General features: G+C 38.4%; 1 protein-coding gene across 2 annotated transcripts; it reads right to left on the bottom strand.

Moving 5' to 3' along the window:
• Positions 1–315: 315 nt before the first annotated feature.
• Positions 316–20,378, bottom strand: ZNF239 (zinc finger protein 239). 2 transcript variants are annotated; one of them, XM_039847650.1, is made up of 4 exons: positions 20,285–20,378; positions 19,485–19,521; positions 13,116–13,242; positions 316–4,626 (listed from the first exon to the last, which is right to left on the bottom strand). In XM_039847650.1, the coding sequence occupies exon 4, from the start codon at positions 4,530–4,532 to the stop codon at positions 3,147–3,149; it is 1,386 nt and encodes a 461-aa protein (XP_039703584.1). In that variant the 5' UTR covers positions 4,533–4,626; positions 13,116–13,242; positions 19,485–19,521; positions 20,285–20,378; the 3' UTR covers positions 316–3,146. The 2 variants fall into 2 exon arrangements, with proteins under 2 accessions (XP_039703584.1, XP_039703583.1); XM_039847649.1 differs by lacking the exon at positions 13,116–13,242.
• Between the last annotated feature and the right edge of the window lie 741 nt (positions 20,379–21,119).

Raw genomic sequence — 21,119 nt, 5'->3', positions numbered from 1 at the left:
AAAATGGTAGGACTTGCTGATGATCTGAATGTGTGGTATGAGAGAAGGAGATAAATTAAAGATGACTCCTTGGTTTTAGACCTGAAAAACTGAACAGTGGTGTCACTACCCAGATGAAGAAGAAGGGGAAAGGAGCAGGTTTGGGTTTGAGAGATACTAAGTCTGGAGCTCACTCAGGAGGACAGGAAAAGACATACAAACTTAAAAGTTCATTCACAATATGTATAGGAGCCCAGTAAATAAGGAATCAATATTTGTTGTGTCCCTTTTTCGGATATGCAAAACCACAAGGCATGAAAGAACAGAGACCAAAACTTGGTTCAGTAAACAGTTTGTTCTGAGGAAAAGAGTGTGAGCAGTACATTTTTTTCTAAAATTTTAAGTTCCCCTCCCACATGCATGCACACATATAATATGTAAGTATATTTGTGTATATATACAGTAGTCCGCTCTTATTTGTGGTTTTGTTTTCCGTGGTTTCAGTTATCCATAATAAACCACAGTTAGAAAAAATTAAATGAAAAATTCCAGAATTAAACAATTTATGTTTTAAATTGTGTGCCATTCTGAGTAGTTTGATGAAATCACATTCAGTCCTGTCTGGGAGGTCAATCATCCTTTTGTCCAGCATATCCATGATGTATACACTGCCTGCCTGTTAGTCACTTAGTAGCTCTCTCATCAGAAGGTCAGTAGTAGCCAGCCTAACGTTATGTCACAATGCCTACGTCAGTCACCTCACTTCATCTCATCACTTAGGCACTGTATCATAGCACAAGAAGGGTGAGTGGAGTACAAGATATTTTGAGAGACTGCATTCATATAACTTTTATTATAGTATATTGTTATAACTTTTATTAATAGTTGTTAATCTCTTACTATGCCTAACTTATAAATTAAACTTTATTGTAGGTATCTATGTATAGAAAAAAATAGCATATATAGTGTTTGGTTCTATTCACCGGGCATCCACTGGGGGTCTTGGAACATATCCCCTGTGAATGTGTGTATGGGGGGCTACTGTACACACACACGTGCACACACTTCTGATTATGCAACAGTCTGCTCCTTGAAAAACAGTGTGCTATAGCCCCGGAACTGAATGAATATGTAGTATCCACTTTGCTCCCTGATACATAGGCAGTGTTTGCCCATTAATTGTTGATATATATAACCTTGATAACTGCTGGTGTGATGAGCCTCTAGTTTTATAATGTATTTTTGATAGCCATTGATTCATTGTAAACATTAATGTTGGTTGCTATATCACTGAAATATGATTAAGAGAATAAATTTACTTTTGAGATTTTTTTATTGCCATTTTCATTCACACATGCATTATGACTCATGAGCTCTTGATATTAAATGTCCTGTGAACAAATAACTTTAAGAAATCCTAAGTTGGTGAGTTTCATAAATATTAATCCTCTAGATTTTTATAAGAGATGGAGATGAAAATGGCATAGGATAATGTATTGATAACACTTGAAACTGAGTGATTAGTTCATGAAGCGATCTTTTATTATTCTGTCTAGTTTCTGCTGTTTGAAATTTTCCATAATAAAAAAGATTAAAAGAAAATGAAGGTAAATGAACCTTAGGAAAAGGAGGAGTATCTCATCAAATTCCTCCAAGTGAGGACCTAATGGTGGATGTTCAAGGGGATGAACATCATAGGACTTTTACAAATCAAGATTTTTAACTCTTGCAACGTCCTGAGACTCATGCAGGCTCAGAACTTTGGGAAGAAAACTCATGTAAATGAATCAAAGTGTTCACAGGAAAATAGGGATGAGTTGGTGGCCCAGGAAACCCGTCAACAAAAATTTGTAGGGAGAATGTTTCCCTGAGCTCTGTGAGAAACCTGTTGGTTTGATAGCAGAGTAAATCCAGTTTTCAACAGTATGGCAATCTGTATTGTAACTTAGGATCTAGTTATGTATTTGCAATCACTTTTCTACTTTAAATTGTTGCATGAGTTTCTAATATTAACTCCTAGAGGGTAAATGCCTAACTTTTTCAGGTGTTCTAGCTCCATACCCAATCCCACCCCAAGTGAATTATGTATGATACAATGCGTATTTTAGGCTTATCTTCCCAGACTTACTCTCCAAATATGGTTTAAAAATTTTTATATATCTATTTTTATATGAAGTACTTTTAGTCAAATATAAAAATAACTTTATAAATATGAGTTAGATGTCTACAGTGAATTTTAAAGAGGCTGGGAATCCTGCAAAAACAAATTACTTTTTTTGGAGTACATCAAATATTAAAATAAAGAGATATGCCTGAAGAGACAAATATCAAAAACTTTCCTCTTTTGTTTTGCTTAGCATAGAACATGGTAGTGAAGGAAATTAAGGAAACAAGAGGGAAGTATTGAGAAAGGAATTAAATTCACTTAAATAGGTTTCAACTTCATTTGATGTTTCAACATGGTGTATATAACCTACTTAGCTTTAGTTTGGGGACGTCATATGAGGTGGCGACAGACTAGCTGAAACCAGGAAAAAGAACTACAGTACTTATGGTCTTGAGCAGTTGCTTTAGGGGGATGAGAGGGTTCAACATCCTATAAAGTGGTGTATAGGGCATACTACAAGTAGCTCTTCTCCACCTCCTTGTTGTGTGGCCACAGACTGTTATACATTTTTGCAATAAACACAAAAAATTTCCATGTCTATTTTATCTCCAATCGCCCTCCCCCTGGCCTAAAACCAACAATCATAGTTTAGACAGAGCTACTCAGGGCTGGAAGGAAATATGAAAATCACAAGGCACATAACTTGGTGACAAGTCCGAGTTCTGATTTCTCAGAGATTATGAACAAAGGGAAACATGTTCTGCTTGGATAAATGACAAGTTCTTGCTGTTGTAAATACTGGGTAGGATAGGTAGTTCTAATAACACTGGCTGAACTACTGAGTACAGACGTGTTCATTCTAACCAACTAAGGAACTAGAACAATCGGTTCACTGCATAGCATAACAAAATTCTTGGTATTTAAATCCTTTAAATGAATGAATGATTTTTCAGTGAGGGAACCTATCTGAATAATTCTTATTATCTCTCTCCTGCACTGACTACAAAAAGTGATGTTAAAAACATCGAAGTCTTGTACAAGCATGTGACTGAAGAGCTCTTTAATGGGGATCTTTCCTGTGAACCCGTTGGTGGATGTGGAGGTTGGAGCTCTGGCTGAAGCCCTTCCCACACTTGTTGCACTCATAGGGCTTCTCTCCAGTATGTACTCTCTGGTGGATGAGGAGTTTGGAGCTTTGGCTAAATCCCTTCCCACACTTGCCACAGTGATATGGCTTCTCTCCAGTGTGGACTCTAAGATGGATGCGGAGATCTGAGCTCTGGCTAAAGCCCTTCCCACACTCATAGCACTGGTAAGGTTTCTCGCCCGTGTGTATGCACCGGTGAATGTGAAGGTTTGAACTCTGACTGAAGCCCTTCCCACACTCTCCACATTTGTAGGGCCTCTCTCCTGTGTGGACCCGTTGGTGGATGTGCAGGTTGGAGCGCTGACTGAAGCTCATTCCACACTCCCCACACTCATAGGGCTTCTCACCAGTGTGCACTCGCTGGTGAATATGCAGTTTGGAGCTCTGACTAAAGCCCTTCCCACACTTGTCACATTTATAAGGTTTCTCACCTGTATGGACTGCATGATGAATGAGCAGACTTGAACTCCTCGTGAAGCCTTTCTCACACTTGTCACACTTATAAGGTTTCTCATCAGTGTGGATTGCTCGATGGATGAGGAGACTTGAGCTCCTCGTGAAGCCCTTCCCACACTGTTCACATTTGTAGGGTTTTTCTTCTGTGTGGTCTTTCTGATGAAGCAGTAGTTCTGAGCTCTCACTGAAGTCCTTACCACACCGACTACATTGGTATTGTTTCTCTGCAGTGTGGATTTTCTCACATAGATGACTATCTGAGCTGGTGTTGGGTATTTTCCCACAGTCATAACAGTTACAGGGATGCTCCTCTGTATGAGCTCTCTGATGACTGACCACCCATGATTTCCACCCATAAATGTCTTTGCGGTTACAGTCAAAGGGATTTGAGGATTCTTTTGATTGGCCATTCTGGCAGATTGCCTCGCCACTGATCAATGGCGAGACCAGTTCTGTTACATCAGATGTAGATTTAATATGATGGTTCTCTGAACAATGGTCTATGGGAGGACTTTTTCTTCCCATCAATTTTCTTTCGGTGCTTTCTTCAGTTACAAACAGACTTGTGCTTTCCTGAGGATCCTGGGGCTCATTCTTACAGAACGTCACTGAGGAGTCCTGAGTGGCCATATGATTCGGAACTTTCAAAGACAAATAATCTTCACTTTCTATATTTTTGAAATCATCATTTTGAAAGGTTACGACACAGCTCTTGTTTCTGGAAACGTGAGAAGATGCTTCTCCCCACTTTTGATAAGGGGAAAGATCTAGTTCAGGGTTTCCGTACACTTCCCCTTGAAGATTCACAACATAATCCTGACTACCAGTTATCGTACTGGCCATCTCTTCAAAATTAGCCAGTAGGAAAACTGTTTATATAACTGATCCCTAAGTCCTTTCTCTTGAAGACTCTCCACAGAATTTTCATTCAGGTCTCCTAGAGAACAAAGAGAATTCAGTGATAAGAACAAACAAAGCGTAGATTTCAAGATTTTAGAATTGGAGTGCCTAAGTCCCGAAGACTTAGTAACGAGGAAAAGTTCGGTCTTGTCCTTATAGTCATGTCCTTTGGGTTATATCAGAGAGAAGGCTTGGGTACACATGACAGTAATCTTGTTTCTACTTTTAAACATAGCTAATAAAAGTATTCCTCTCCTAACTCTGCAGAAGGCTATGAATCCTATACCCTTGCCATAAATTACATTTCATTTCACTTTACTTCATTTTGTTTTAATTAAATTTGCATTTAATTGGCAACCCCAAAATAGATGCTAGGGATACAAGGAAGAAAACGAATCTCTTTGCTTAATAAGCTAATGCCTACTGGGAAGGAAGACAATTGTATCAACAAAGATAACATCATATTAGTGCTACAGTAGATTCAGGCACAACCAGGCATGGGAGTACAGAGTAGGGGCATTCGACCCAAACCTGGGGACAAATGTAAGGGAAAAAAAAGTGAAATGTGGAGAGAAAAATATGACATGTTCAGGAAAAGAATAAATGACATCTCGTGAAGTATATAAAGCAAATGACAGTGGTAAAAACTAAGTCCTGGAGAGGATGGCAGGAGCCAGACTAAAGGGTTTGATGTGTACTACTAAGAATTTAGGGCTAAAACCCTTAGAATTTCAAGCTATTAAAGGATTTTGATTGGGAGTGAAATGACTGACTTGCTCATCAATGAGCAAGGCTTTAGTTAGGGAGACAACTGCTGTAGCAAATCAGGAGAAAAGTGGTAAGGATGATGAGTACGGAAAGAATGGGAGAGAGAGACTCTAAATCATATGATGACTAACTAAATGTAGAGGGGAAAGAAGGCACCAACCATGGTCCCCTATTTCTTGCTTGAGTGACTAGGGTGCTATGTAATTATATAGGGAATGTAAGAGGAAAAGGCTGGAGTGGAGAAGGACAGATGACAAATTCTAAATCTGATGTTTAATTTATGATGCTGGTGGAACCTTATTGCTCTGTTCAGTAAGCAGTGAGATATATGTGTCTGGAACTCCTGAAAGAGAACTTGCTAGAATACAGATTTTGAACTTAACTAGTATATATATTGGCCAAAACAATGAGAGTGACTATCCTAATATTACGCTGATAACAAAAATGAAATCAGTAATAGTCTTGGGGAAAAAAAGTTGTCATCACTAGAATAAAAATGTTGAGGAAGTCCTAGATGATAAAGAGCAGATGGATTAGGAATGATGGAGAAACTAGGAAAATAATGTACAGCTCAAATCATGTACAGGAGAAGACTTCTTGAAAGAGTAAGAGATCTCCTCAAGAAGCCCTAGAAATTCAAATTCCAAACTCAGAATCAACCATTATAAAATAAGAGAGGTTTATCTTGGAAATTCAGGTTTGTTAATTCATGTCAGACATTTCTGATGGCTGGACTAGTTGTTGCCATCAGCAGCGCCACTCTCCCAACCATCCTCCTCCCCACAGAAAATGAAATATTGGGTGGCTAACAAAAGTGGCTCCATACAAAATCTCAAGAACAAAATAAATGATCTGCTAAAGAAAGACTCTTAATTGTGTTTGTTAGGCTGAAAAGAGAAGCGGAAGTTGAGGTAATACTGAACCTGCACAATGACAGGTTGATTAAGGTACGAAAAGAAGCAATTGACTCTACATGTGTCCAAGACAAAGCCTCGAGGTAACCCCTGAAGCAGGATTTCTGACAACAGATAACCCAGAGCTGGAGATCAAAGCAGGGCATGCCCCAGATAACTGACCTGCTTGAAGAGGCGACCTCAAAAAAAGTGCTCCACACCACTTACCATCTGGGTTCTTATTATATCCATCCCAAGTCCAGTCAGCAGAGGTGTCCCCTATCAGTAGAATTTGCATGTACCAAAGAGGGTTTGGCGTCAGCTAAATATGTACACTCCAGTATCATACTATGAACACAAGACTTTTAAAAAAATGAGACTAAAAACTGTAAGCAGACAAAAAAGTAGAAAGTAATTTCAACAAAGAGTGGCACAAACTCAAGAAATAGTGAACAGAGGAAACAGAATTTAAAAGGTACATAACTAAAACCCCAGAGAAATCTGAGAGGATATCACATCTAGAAAAACAACACAATCTAATAATAAAATATAAACACATGCCATTAAAAATCAGATTCTTCTAAATTAATAAAAGTATTGAAAAAGATGATAATCATAATAATACCTACTCTACTGGTCTGAAGCACTCAGGCACTAGCTAGCCGCACGATCTTATGTAAGAGGAACTATTAGGATACCCATTCTACACACAGGGAAACAGAGGTTGTAATGGTTAAGCAGCTAAGTGTCAGGCAGTCTGATTCTAAGGCCTGCAATCTAGATGGGCTGAATAGCACAATAAACACATAGCTAATATGGGAGACTGAGGGATTCTCCTAGAATGTGGAGTAAAAGGATGGATAGATGGAGAGAAAAGGTAAACACCCATCTTGTAGGAGTTCTATGCATATAGTGGTGATAGAATGAAAGGAAATAAATGATTAAAGAAACAACAACAACAACAATAACAACAACAACAACAAAAACCCAAAATATTTCCTAGAACTCAAGATTCAGGTCCCACTGAATGTTAAAAGTAGTATATGAAACCTCAAGACTTCGAGAGAAAAAGAAATCCCAGAAAATGCAAATAAATGAGAATTATACTGACACCGAACTACTAATCAGCAATACTGGACACCTGAAGATAACTGAGAAATATCTTCTAATTTTGGAGGAAAAGTCATTATGAAATTAGTATTCTATACCCAGCCAATCATTTCAGTGGGAGGAACAGACACTTTTTCAGACGAGAAAGGATTTAAACAATTACTGAAATAATTACTAAAGAATGTACTATAGCAAAAAAACTTTTAATTACTTTAAGAAAAAGATGATAATGATACAAGAAATAGCAGTGATTGCTATTTACAACAGCCGAGATATGGAAGCAACCTAAATGCCCATCAGCAGATGATTGGATAAAGAAGTTATGGTTCATATATACAATGGAATATTACTCAGCCATAAAAAAATGAAATCTTACCACTTGAGATGACATGGATTGATCTAGAGGGTATTAAGCTGCGTGAAATAAGTCCGACAGAGAAAGATAAATAACATATGATTTCACTTATATGCGGACCATAACGAACAAAAGGAACAAACTAAACAAAAACAGACTTACAGATACAGAGGACAATCTGGTGATGGCCAAGGGGAGGGGGGTTGGGTGAAAAAGGTGAAAGGATAAAGAAATACAAATTAGTAGTTACAAAATAGTGATGGGGATGTAGAGTACAGCATAGGGAATAGAGTCAATTATATTGTACTGGCTAAGTGTAGAGCCAGATGGCGCTAGAGTAATCGGAGGAATCACTTCATAAGCTATATAAATGTCTAATCAATGTACTGTATACCTGACACTAATATAAAATAAAAATAAAAAAGAACACTACAAGGTAATATCCAGAGTATACTGAAGAAAAGAGAAGTTGAGGTTTTATAGTACAAAGTAATTTGAGAAGTCCCTTGTTAAAATAGAATGTACCTAAGAACAAAGACAAAAAAAGGAAACAGCAATGATCAAAGAAGTCAAAAAAACAGAAAATTAAGTTGAATAAATTGTTGATACATAAAACAAACAATAGTAATTAACCAAATTAATGAAAACCCTATAAAGCAGTATGAAATGAAAATCCCCCCTACATAAAATATATTTTAACAACAAGTATTAGCTTTAGGAAAGGAAAAAAAAGGAAGTGTAACCATAGTATACTACTTGACTCTGCAGGGAATAAGAATTACAAAGTCAATATAAGCATTAATCACTGATGTGACTGACAAATTCTTGGGAGGATGGGCATGTAACGTAAAAGAGCTAGATCCTCATCTATGATATAAAGAAGTCAATAAAAAATATCGAATATCTAGAAACAAAAATAGCAGTACATCATAATATAATACATTCAAAAGAAAACTATACTGAGGTACCAATTTCTACCTGTTACACTGGCAAAAACCCAAAGCCTGAGGACATACACTATGAGTGTAAATTGGTATCACCCTCCTAAGAAGGACATTTTGACAATTATCGATCAAAAGCACAAACATATACACTTAGCATTCTGGCTTGGAAGCTTCAATTCTTCAAATTTCCAGGTACAGTTGTGAAATGATATTTGCACAGGATCTGCAAACAATCAGAACCTAGGTAGAGTGGAGCTGGGGACATGAAAGAAAGTTTTCACCGTGCACCTTTTTATTTTTTATTTTTGCAGTGTAACTTTAATAACTTAAAAACATTTAGCATACTTGGAGATTTTACTTTTCTTTGCTGCTCATGCATAATTTATTTTCCACCGTTCCCCAGCATGTCCAGAATCCTCATTGTACTTTTTTGTTCAGCTTTATTTAAATATAATTGACAAATAACATTGTACACCTTTTTATGTTTAATTCTTTTTTTTTAAAAAAAAGTAGTAGCTGCATATTATTAGAAATATGAAGGCAAGCACAATAAGGAATAGCTGAAAGAATTAAAACTGAGTGCCTCCGAGAAGGAACAGCACAAGGAACAGCAGAGCATGGAGATGGGTTTTTATTGTTAGCCTTTCCACATAATTCGCTTTATCTAGGTGAATGTATTACTTTTTTTACAAAGTTTAAAAGTAATGGCAAAAAGAAAAAGTAGAAAATGATAAAAGTAAAACAATGCAGTTTGGAACAGTTAAATCATGAGATGGGCCAAAATTATTAAATGGTCAAAGGACACTGCTTCAACATCCTAGCTGAATAATACTTGGAAATAGCTGTGGAAATGACAGGTCTATGAAAATCAGTGGGCAGGAATGATATTAATGGTAGGTATTATAAGTAGTAATAAAACCTTGTGATGTTAGTTGTTTCAAATATTTAAAATATGATTAAGAATGAGTATATAATATTAGAAGAAAATCCTGACATAATGACAGAGGCCCTTTTATAGAAAGTTAATATGACAACAAAGGTTTCCAAGACATACTGCAGAAAATACCCAACTGAAAAATACATACAGTCTAATCTTATATAATCTTAACACATATATTTGTAACATACACATGAATGTATGGAGTACATAGAAAAAACAGGATAAACAATTACTGGTGATTTTATTTCACATAATACTTCTGTGTTCTTTGAATTTTTGAGAATTTTTAATGTTGCATAAAAAATGCTAGACAACTACGTTCGATTTTATATGAATTTAAAAGGAAAACTTAGAGCAGAGCTTGAAACTAGGGGCACATATCCTACTTCGCTTTTGCCCCCTCTGCAAACCACTCTCTACAAAGCAGTCCCAGTGATACTGGGGTAAATCCCCGTTGTTCCGCTGGCTTCCCACTGAGCTTAGCATGAATCCACACTTTTTACCAATGCCTTCAAAGAGCCACAGATGAGCCTGGCCCTGCCCACCACCTCTTCCCACACTATTCCAGGTCTTTGGGTCTTCTCTCACACATCTCTCTGCCTGGGATATTCTTCCTCTAACCAATAACTTGTTTAATATCTATTAATCCTTTGGATCTCAGTTTCAATGTCACTTCAGAGGCTTCCTCTGAAACCAAACAATTTACACATCACCCTCGTCCCATCCCACGCCTTTATTTTCAGAGCGCACTGTCTATCCTTCATAGGACTTATCAATTTATAGTAATATATTGTGTTTACTTGATGTCTCTTTCATAAGACTGTAAGAAATATTTCTTTCCCGCTAAACATAGCAGTCAATTTTTAAATGTTGGCCATGTATACACAGTACAGGAAGTAATAGATACATTGTTTTCCTTCCAGAAACCTGGCTGGAAACAAGAAAAATAAGTCAGATTTGTAGATCCAACAGTTAAAATGAAGGCATACAAAAGCATACACAGGTCTGAGACTGTGAGATATAAATTTAAGGTTCTGAAAGAAGAGGAGGGGCGATCAAAGGTTTCACACAGACAATGAACCTTGAATAAAATCGTAAAGGACAAAATTAATCAGGAACCAGAGCACGATATAATCAAAGGTTCCAGAGCCAAGAAGCATGGAGGACCTCAGGAAAACAGGCTTAGCTGGAAGGAGGGCAAAATTGGGATATCAGAAAACAGTGCTCTATAGGTAAGAGCAGGGCACAAAGGGCCTCAAAATCCAGGTGGGAGTTTAGAGGCTCTATACCAGCAACTAAAGGTAATTCCAGTTTTTTATCCAACGCGTGATATTATAAATGATATGCTTGGAGGCGGGGGATAAGTCACAACATCTAACTTGAACTTGAAGAATAATACCAACAATCAGGCTGATTGTTACCACAATGCAAGTGTTAAGTGGCCCCATTTTAGGGTGACATCTGTGGGACTTAAGGTATTAATAAATTAAAAGGATTTAAAGTAAAAAAGAATTGGTAAGAGAACTGCAGATACTGAGGACAGGGAGGGAGAAGCTTAGTAAGGGCCTGTTTTTAAACTAGGGGACGAGAAGAATGTTAATATTGACAAAAGTAGGCATATGATAAAAGATATTAAAAAGGAAAAGAAATTTGAAAATTCTCAGTACACTGAATTTGAAGTGACATTGTATATTCAAGTGTAGACATCCCATAGCCAAAAAAATACCTAGGAATAGAATTTAATACAAGGATAGGAAATAAAGACATTAGGGTTATCAAAGTAGAAAGGGCAGTTGAAATCATTTAAATGCATGATAGCTCTTTGAGGGATGCAGACAGGTATACATACACAGTGTGCATTCATGACAGGGGCACTATTGTCCCCAAGGGGGTAAGAACTGAGAAACACCGATACGATCAAAGGAACGAGACTTTTGAGATTTCCAACATTAAAGACAGAGAAGCCAGTGAATATGCAGAAAAAAAAGAGGCCAGAGGAAACAAAAACTATAATTTCATACAAGTCAAAAAATCTTAAGATTAAGATGAACACTATGAAAACCATTAGAAAAACTGGTAATAGTAAATACTTTGAAAGAAAAATTTAAAAAGGAAAAGTTCTGAAAGGGACAAAAGTTTAACAGTGACCTCCAAGTGAGCAGTTTTGGTACAAGGATAGAGCACAGGCACTGGGTTTATCAAAAGAAAATGGAAATGGATGGCTCTCAGCACCTGCAGAGAACACTTAGCTCTGTGGTGCTCATCTCACCCCAGGTTTTGTTGAAAGTAATGGTTTCTGAGACACAGTTACTGAAGGAAGAGAACCATATGGACTAAAGCAGGAAAAAAACCCTAAAAGCCACCATTACAGGATACTTTTTTTCAGTTGTTTTTATAGAATGTGTTTTTTACTACAAAATGGAAATTTCACATGGTTCAACCTTGTAGGCAAACATGTATCTTCCTGATTAAAAACTCGTTATCAGTATATTTTTTAATTGCCACAGATTTTTCTTTTTTGTGATCCCCTATAACTTGTGTAACCAAGCCCCTCTGATCTATTTGGTAATTTCTTCACTATTTTAAATAAATAATTCTATAATGACTTATCTTTGTTTATAATTTTCAGTTGGAGTTACTGATTAATTCCTCAGGACAGATACCTAAAAATGAATTATTACATCAAAAATGCTTAAGACTCTGCTTCAAGCAGTCAATGTTTCTGAGAAAAACTATATCAATTATACCCGTATCTATCTCTAGGGTATGTGATTTTGTCACACCACAATATTGTCTTATATTCAGAAGGAGAGAAGGATGAATCTATGAATGTGTAAGAAAAGAAGCTATAGAAACTAGATATTGTAGGGCAGGAGGATTTTTAATGAAAATAAAGTCCAAGCAAAGATAGTTCAAGACCATGTGGGGAAAACATGGGAAAAGATAGAGTACACATAAGAGAGGGTCACCATGAATGAAAAAGACCACAACCTTCTGAAAAGGAAGAAGGGAGAGTAAGTGAATAGCTACAGTTTGTGGAAAGTATCCTTGAAGCCTCAGCTTTCTCTACCAAAGAACTTCAAAGAGAACTCCTGGAACATTTAAAAAGGGTCTCCTCTCATGGATTAGCCTGGGTCTGTAACTTGCCACAGTGCCTAGCCGATTCCTTTGAAATTTGTTCTCCATTACATAATTATCTTCAACTTGCTCTGAGAGATCACATTGGGGAAACACATAGGGATGGAGTAATTGTACAGAAAGTAAAATGAGTCCCAAACTCTGGTTTATCAGGGATGAACCAGGTATGGTTTCTCAGACAACTCAGTAAAGCTACTAGTCTCCAATTCTTACCAAGTACAGTTTTATAGTTGCTTAAAATAACCAGAAATATCCTTTTGTGCCAAAAAGAAATTAGGAAACTTTGATTCCTGAACCATAGCTCCTGGGTCCCCATCGCTATTTAGAATAGAAGAAACAAAGACTTCAATGGTCAGGTGTCCAGGCTCATGTTCTTACCCACTGAGACAAAGCGGCTGTAGTTCTCCAGCATCACAGCTCTGTGTAGCTTCCTCTGAGCAGGGTCCAGGTGACCCCACTCTTCCTCAGTGAAGTCCACAGAGAAATCCTTGAATATTACTGGTTCCTAAAACATTAAGCACATTCCTCCTTAACTAACAACCATCTGCACAAACACCCTGAAAGGAAGGTGAGGATGATAGCACTGGAAAAGGTTAGAGGGGTACAGAAGTGTACAGTTTAGGGATCTAAGGGATCTAAATCAAGTTTTGCTGGAAACTCTTTCCTTTCTCACGTACTTTGCTACATCTTCCTTCCAAATCCTTCCCCTTCTACCCACAAATCACTCAAGCTCAAGCTATCCAGCTACTGAATCTTTCCTTATCACTGCCATCTTGTGGTCATTGCTGAGTTGTCCTTTCCACCCAATTCCTACAATTCCTCCTCAAAACTCAACACTCATAAGAACAATTTACCCAATACTCTAACATCACATTTTTTAATTTTTGTAGTGCTAATGATCTCTGCCTCATTTCGCACCCAATAACCATATCATTTCACTATTTGGACCACTCTACATTTGAAATATTAATATCTTAATATCCACACCTTAAAAACATTTTCCAATTCTTTCTGCTCTTCCTTTTCAATCGCATCTGCTTTATCAAAATAACCATCCTTTAATCCCTTTTTTCCCTCTTAACCAAAATGTACTTCAGATCTCAAATTTTTCCCTAGTCATATCAACCATATGTCCTTTCTTCTTCTAAACTTAGTTGAACGTTACTGGAAAAAATAACATAGCATATGTACACACAACCATAATACACTCTCCTTTGGTATTTGCAAATACTTATCTCCATCCCCAGTCTTTCCCCTTAACTCTAGGCTCCAACTTTCCACCTAACATCTATCTACACTTGGATGTCTAAAAGGACCTAATAGGCCCCATTGAAACTATTGCTCCCAACAATCTCCACTGATATCTGCTCTTCCCTAGTTGTCCTCATTTTAGTAAATATTCATATGACTCATTCAATTTCTCAAGCCAAAATCCTATAAGTCTCTTTTCTCTCTTCCTCACATTTTATCCATTACTAAGTCCTATCAACTCTACCTCTAAAAGATATCTGAATCTACCCACTTCTGTTTTGCACTATTATCATTATGAGCCCCAGCTGTCATTAACTCTCCACATCCTTATTTGTCTCTCTTGCTCTTCCACACAATGAATTTTCCACATAACAGCCAGTGATCTTTTAAAACACACACATCAGGCATGAAACTCTCTAAAGGCTTTTCAATGGACATTGAGTAAAATCCAGACTTCATCCTGGCCTGCAAGGCTTTACAGACTGGCATCCTGTCAATTCTCCAACTCTGATTCACTCCTACCTGATATGTCACACTTGGCAAATCCTTGATCACATCAAACATTCCTACTTAGAGCATTTGCACTAGTTGTCCTCTCTGCCCAGAATGTTTTTTTTTCACATCTTCACATGCCTGGTTCCTTATTCAGGTCTCAGCCGAATTGCCACCTCCTCAGAGAATCATTTCCTTGACCACCTAATCCACAGTAACACCAAAAAAATGGTTCTCAGTACTTTTGCCATGGCATCTTTGCCACAAGTATTTTTGTCGCAAATATCACTGTATAACTAATAGTAAGGAAATTTTGCTGTAAAAAAGATAAAATGGTTGACTGTATTTTCTTTGGTTGGTTTCATTGCTCCACTGACAAATCAACTACATTCAGCAGACTAATGTATTTAAGCCAGTTGTCAGTTTGGTTTCATTTCTCCATTGGTGACATTCGCAGTCACTCCCATTGTTATATTATATGTAAATCTTAACTAGCCCTCATAATGGTGATAGATAGATGTGGTGGTGGTAGTATTAGAACAGTTAGCATTTCTATCAGATGATGATGATTTGCCCCAAGAACTGGTTTCTTATTTTTAAACACACTACAAGGGGAAGAGAAAGGCTGAGTGCCTTCTTGGGGGTGCAAAGTTGAACTTACATTTTCAGAGAATGAAGACAAGTGCTTAGGCACAATCCACAAAATAAAATCAGTTATTTGAGCAGTATTGCCATGAATCTACACACACGTTAAATGTATTCAAATAGTTTGTATTTCACAATTAAGTCTTTTTAATTTTATGTCCTTTTTAATGTCTCTCTCTTACTGTGATTCATATATATATATATATTTTTTTACAGAAAAATTGCTTTATGGCTAATTAGTTATGTTGCAAAATGTATGCAGCAAAAATGCTGCAGCAAAGATGACTATGGTGAAAATACCAGATGCCCCAAACTATCACTTCCCCCGTTTTAATTTCTTTGTACTAATTATGCCTTATCTCATTTTCTTATATATTTGTCTGCTTTATTTACTGTCTGTCTCTTCCCACTAAGATATAAGTTCCTTAAGAACAGAAAGAGTGTCTGATTTGTTCATGGCTGCATCCTCAAGGCCTCATACAGAGCCTGGCACCTAAGAGGAGTCCAAATATTTAGTTAACTTCAAAGTGAATCTGTTCCCTTCAGGGTTCTGTCAGTGGAGCAAAAGTTTTCAAACTGCCTCTGGTGAAGGACCACATTTTTTAAAAAAAATTTCTCATATGTCATAGACTGACAATTTTGTAAAATACAATAAAGACATATAAAATATCAATGCCAATTTTTAAAATTATTAGATTCAACAGATATGAAAGTGTAAAACTCTCAATTTCTGTCTTTATGTCTTTGCAGACTGGTAACAAGCTGTTTGTGGGCTGGCACCAGTCTACAGGCTACATGCAGAAAAAAAAAAACAGGATACTATACCAAGATACTAAAACAAAACTAAAACACGCAGATACTAAAACAAAACTAAAACACATAGAAAAAAAAAAAAAAACCAGGATACTATACCAGGATACTAAAACAAATGAGAGCCAAGTGAAACCCAAAGGAGCAACTTAACTCTGAGACAGGGAAATGCTCAGTAACCTTCAGAAGAGCTCACGAGGCCTAAGGCTGAAGTGGCACTACCAACTCCCTCCTTAACTTCCCTCCCCCACAATCCCTCAAAGGAATGACTTGACTACGCTATTAGTCACCAGTGGAGAAGGTGACAGTGAGGCAAGTGGAAGTTTCCCCTCAAGGTCACAAGCCTCCACTGTGTCTGAGGCTAGAGAGGCCTGCAAATCCCTACTGCAAAGGTGGGACAAAGAAATGGAAGTAGAGGGTGCTGCCTTAGAGTGACATAAACAAACCCGTTAGTACAACCTGGCTCAGCGAATATCAAGCAATCAGATTAGCCACTCCTTAGACTTTTTCTTCTCAACCTCAGAGAAAAAGTTTTTTTGTCCAAGGTTAACCTTTCCCTATGCATTCTAGATTGAATCTTTTCCTCCCTTCTGAGATTAAAGTCCACCAGTTATCTTTGTTCCCTTTTATTTTTTATCCATCTTATATCCCACAGTTTGGATTGTCAAGACTCCTTCCCTACCTCAACAATGTTCAGATCTTGTCAATGCTGTCTCCTAAATCTCCTTCCAATGTGTTACCTCTTCTTTATTTCTACTGCCACTGTCCTAGGTAAGGTCTTCATTTCTTATTTTGATCACAATAATTCCTTGCTAGGTCTTCAAAGTACAAGTTTTGTCATCTTTCAATCTATAGATTGGATAGTCAGAATTAGTAATTTTTTAAGATCCCACAAAGTGGTGGGGAGAAGTTTGTGCTGAGAATGGAAAGGTTATGTTGATGGACTACAAACTTTGGAGTAGGCTGAATATTCCAAGATGAGAAATGGTATGACAGTGGACCAAATGAAAGGAATTAGTGTGACAGAGGAAAGGAAAAAGAAAGAAAATAGTGGTCCTGATAAAGCAAGATAAAGTTGTGACTAAAAGACTCTGAATGATAAATAGTCTCCCCTGGTATTCGTGGAGCTGATGAGTTACCCCAAGGCGGAACTCATGCTTATTCTAGGAAAGTGGACTCAATATCCTCAAGGCCAACCAAAGTAGAAGGTCATGCGACAGTAGTTTCCTGTCTAACCTCTACCCTGACAAATGTCAAACTCCTCCAAATTACATACATCATGTGGCTTTCCACTTCCTTTTCAGAGCCCATCACTGCTGGATCAAACAATTTACTTAGGGCAGGAAACAGTAATTAAGAGGGCAAGAGGTGGAAAGGAGCTAAAGTCACATTGGATTACCTGTAGTCATCCAAACATCATGCCCTAATCTAAAATAGCCCTTAACACATTGCTTCTGCCCTGACTTACATTTCTCTCACCCATTTTGGAACTTCTTTCAGTTTTAGGACAATCAGCAACCTCCCTTCTGAAGCATGAGGACGAGTTAGATGTTTCCTCTTCCTCCATCTCACAGTATCTTTCATGTACCTCTACTATAGCTATTAAATCTGTTTCCTCAATTGGCTTAAGATTCTAAAGGATAGGGGCCATGCTCAACTAATCTTTGAATCCTCAGCAACTAGCACAACTGACTCAGAATCTAAATGGTAAGTATTTATAAGTTCACATTCAATTTACAAGAATAATCAAATGCTACAAGTACAAGAGAACCTCGAGATCATCAAACTCAACACTCATTTTCGGATGAGAAAACTAAGGTTCATAATGGTGAAGTGACTTGTCCAAGTCACAGAGGCAGGGTTAAATTGGGACTCCTGCCTTTCAGTAGATTCAAGGACAATGTCTGGTACATAGAAAATACTCAGCAAGTATTAGTCAGATGAAGTCCTTTCTTTAAATTCAAAAAGTTATTAATATATATCAGAATCTCAAAATTTGTTATACTAGCAAACCCCAACTTCATCAGTAGTGAATAAATAATATTCATCAGGAAACAGGCAGAAGAGAAGGAAAAAATAGAGAGCACAGGGTCTTACTCATGTTAATCTCCCCTGAAGTCCCCAATTACTTTTCAAGGCACAGAGATGGCATGCTCTCAATACTTTGAGGCAGTTTACCGCCCTCTAAATGAACCAATTTTTATAGGAGTTCACAGTCTTTTTCTATGTATGTGAGGACTGTATTCATCAAGTAAAAAGATGATCTTAGTGGTGGTGGTGTTAGAACCATTTATTTTTCCTTGAAATCCAGCCTGATATGTTGTTCAAATAATTTCTGGTGTGAAGACCTGTTTAGTTATCGAGAAAGAACAGCCTGGAGTTAGAAAACGTGGAGTTTACTTCTGGCTCTGCTGTCTGCAACAGAAGACATGGTGCTTCCCTTGAGCTCCTTCAGAATTAAAACTCTCCTCTGTAAAATGATGACACCAAGGCAGAAAAGGGGATGGCTGACCCCTTCCATTTCAAGCATTCCATGATTCTAAGTGCTAATCTTGAGGTAACGTTCTAGAAATGGTTCTATAGCGATAAACGAGGAATCAGTTTTTTAAAAAGTGCTAGTTGATAATTTAACATTATACTGATTAAGCATGTAGATATGTTGGTAAAGGGAACAAGGCAACCAAAGCATAAAAGACAAACATTTTACCTACATTAGAGATGCTCACATCAAGCATGTAGAGAAATATGTGACAATAAATGCAACAAATCTATGGATGTACAAAGATCAATGGGATAAAGGAGTGAAAAAAAAGTGAAATTCTCTTTTTAGCAGGTCTGCAGGGCTGCCTAGGAACCTTAACTTTTTAAAAAAACACCACAGATAATTCTGATGCACAGCCTGGTTGAGGACCATTTCTGGGAGTGACTTGGTAACTACTGTGCTATTTAACACATTTTCTCATGTTTTTAACACTTTCATGTTTAATAAATGATTATTGTTAATGTGCATATTTTTTTTTTTCATACATGTAATCTGCTGATGAAGGAAAGCACTGTAGTTTTTAATGCTGTTTGTTTTCCTAAGACTACTTAGCACTGGATTGACCATGTAATAGCTTTGAATGACTTTCATTGTGAATGAAATGTCTGATGGGAAGAGGCAGGCTTTGAGAAATGACAAGGCAACCATGCTGTGTACAGTCTTATAACAAAAGAGCATAAGCCCAGTGCTCTGGGGAGTGGGCCAAGTTCATGGATACATGGTGGTTCCATGAGAATTGATGTGGAATTTAAAGCCATCAGGGACCTGTGCAGACCTTGACAACATCATTTGATAGCTATATGGCCTTATAGATGAATGTTCCTACACCCATATTAATAAAATACCATATGTCTCACACTGGAGTCTGACAATATGGAGAAAAAATAGAACAAAGACAAGAAATGACATCAAAAAGGTACTTAATACTGATGTCCTTCCTTTGTCCAAAGAAAGATTACTTTTATTCTCAGGGAGATGGTATTTTTGGAGAAGTAACCTTAACTCACCTGGAATTTGGTCATTTACTCCTCTCTGGACAGAGTCCTGGAAAGGTAGAGTTGGGGAAAGAGAAAAAGCCATGAAAATCAAGTCCAGCAAGACTGTAGGAAAAAAAGTCAGCTCCTGCCACTAAGCTCTTTTCAGTCGACCCTTCACACACCCTCTCCTGTCTACCCATCAAACAGGCTAAGCCCCCGCCAACCCATGAGGTTACATCCCTCTTGGCTGCTCTAAGATGTGTCCATTTATTCAGGTTTTCCGATTTCTGCCTCAAGTTCTAGTTAGAGCAGAAGAAGCGCTCCGGTTGGATGCATCGCCTCTCGGGATGGATTTTGGATGCCTGTGACACCTTCCCTGACCTGACTCGCTTCTGGGGTGTAGGAGCTCAGATGCAGCCTTTTAGCGAGGGCAGTGCTGTGGGGACAGAAACCTCAGTCCCTCACAGGAGCCTAACGTCCCCTCAAAACCTTTGGAACAAAGCCAGTCACCAGGGTGGAAAAGGCAATCACGAAGCTCCCAGGCCGGCCAAGGCCGGAGCTCAGCCAGGCGAGACCAAGGGCCTTTCTGAGCCTCAGCCGCGCTAGGGGCCGTCTCAGGTGACCGCAGCTGGATCTCGGGGACGCAGCAGCGGTCGCAGCGCTGGGACACACGTGCGGCCTTGGACTGCACCCCCGCCAGGTCGCGCGTCCTTCCACTGCAGCCCGTCCAGGCTTTCGGGTCTCGGCCTAGCGCGTCTCTCAGGGCACTCCCACATCCCCACCGCCGGATGCCTCTCTGCGGGCGGCGCCAGCAGCCAGACGCCTCTCACCTCCCACGGGAATCCGACACCTGGAAGCGCAGGATTCCGAACTGTGACCCCGGCCCGAGAGGAGCGCGGGGAACGACAAGTCCCAGAAAGCCGCGGGAGGGCCACGCCCACTGCCTGTTTGTAGTTCCGGTGCTGATCCCTGGGCCTCGCGCGGCGCCGCGCCAAAGGCGTGCTCCCGGCGGCGGGGCGCTATTTTACATTGTTCTTTGAGGTAAATGGCTGGTGCATTCGCTTTATCTTCCTGTGTTTAAATTACAAACTGGTAAGAATTATTTTAGGAATACCCATTAAAGTGTTTTTTATTTTGTCAGAGTGCTGCTGGGGGAAAAGGACATAATGTCATGCGTAATTTCATCTTTACCATTAAAAATATGCTGAACCGACTATATGTCACTGAAGTTCATTAATTTAGCAAACATTTGAGGGCCTACTGTGTTCCAGCAACTGTTAAAGACGCTTAAACCCAAAATCACCTTGGTCGTTAAATTTTAGTGCGGGAAACAAGCCATAGATATTTATGATAAATAAATGATATAGTGTGTGATAAGGTGTATTCATGTATTACGGAAATAGAGCTGTGTTTGAGGGTTGAGGGATGCTGGTATGGGGGTGTGTGGGTTGGGACATGCTTTGCAGTTTTAAGTAGAGAATATTGGAGCAAAGACTTCGAGGAAATGAGGGAATCAGTCAGGTGCCACTCAGCAGTCAGAACTCTTCCCAGGATTTTTTAGTTACAGGAGGGAGGACTTGAGAGAAATGAGGCTATTCCATCTTGACTGAAACCAGCAGTCCCTGTATTAATTTTTCACCTGTTCTTTCCCATATAATTTATATT

This window comes from Pteropus medius, unplaced genomic scaffold (genome assembly GCF_902729225.1).
Source record: "Pteropus medius unplaced genomic scaffold, Ma_sr-lr_union100, whole genome shotgun sequence".
NCBI lineage: Eukaryota > Metazoa > Chordata > Mammalia > Chiroptera > Pteropodidae > Pteropus > Pteropus medius.
This window is presented reverse-complemented; position numbering and strand designations above follow the sequence as displayed.

Excerpts from the sequence above, each read along its gene's own strand:
- ZNF239 (XM_039847650.1), bottom strand. The coding sequence starts at position 4,532 with ATGGCCAGTACGATAACTGGTAGTCAGGATTATGTTGTGAATCTTCAA.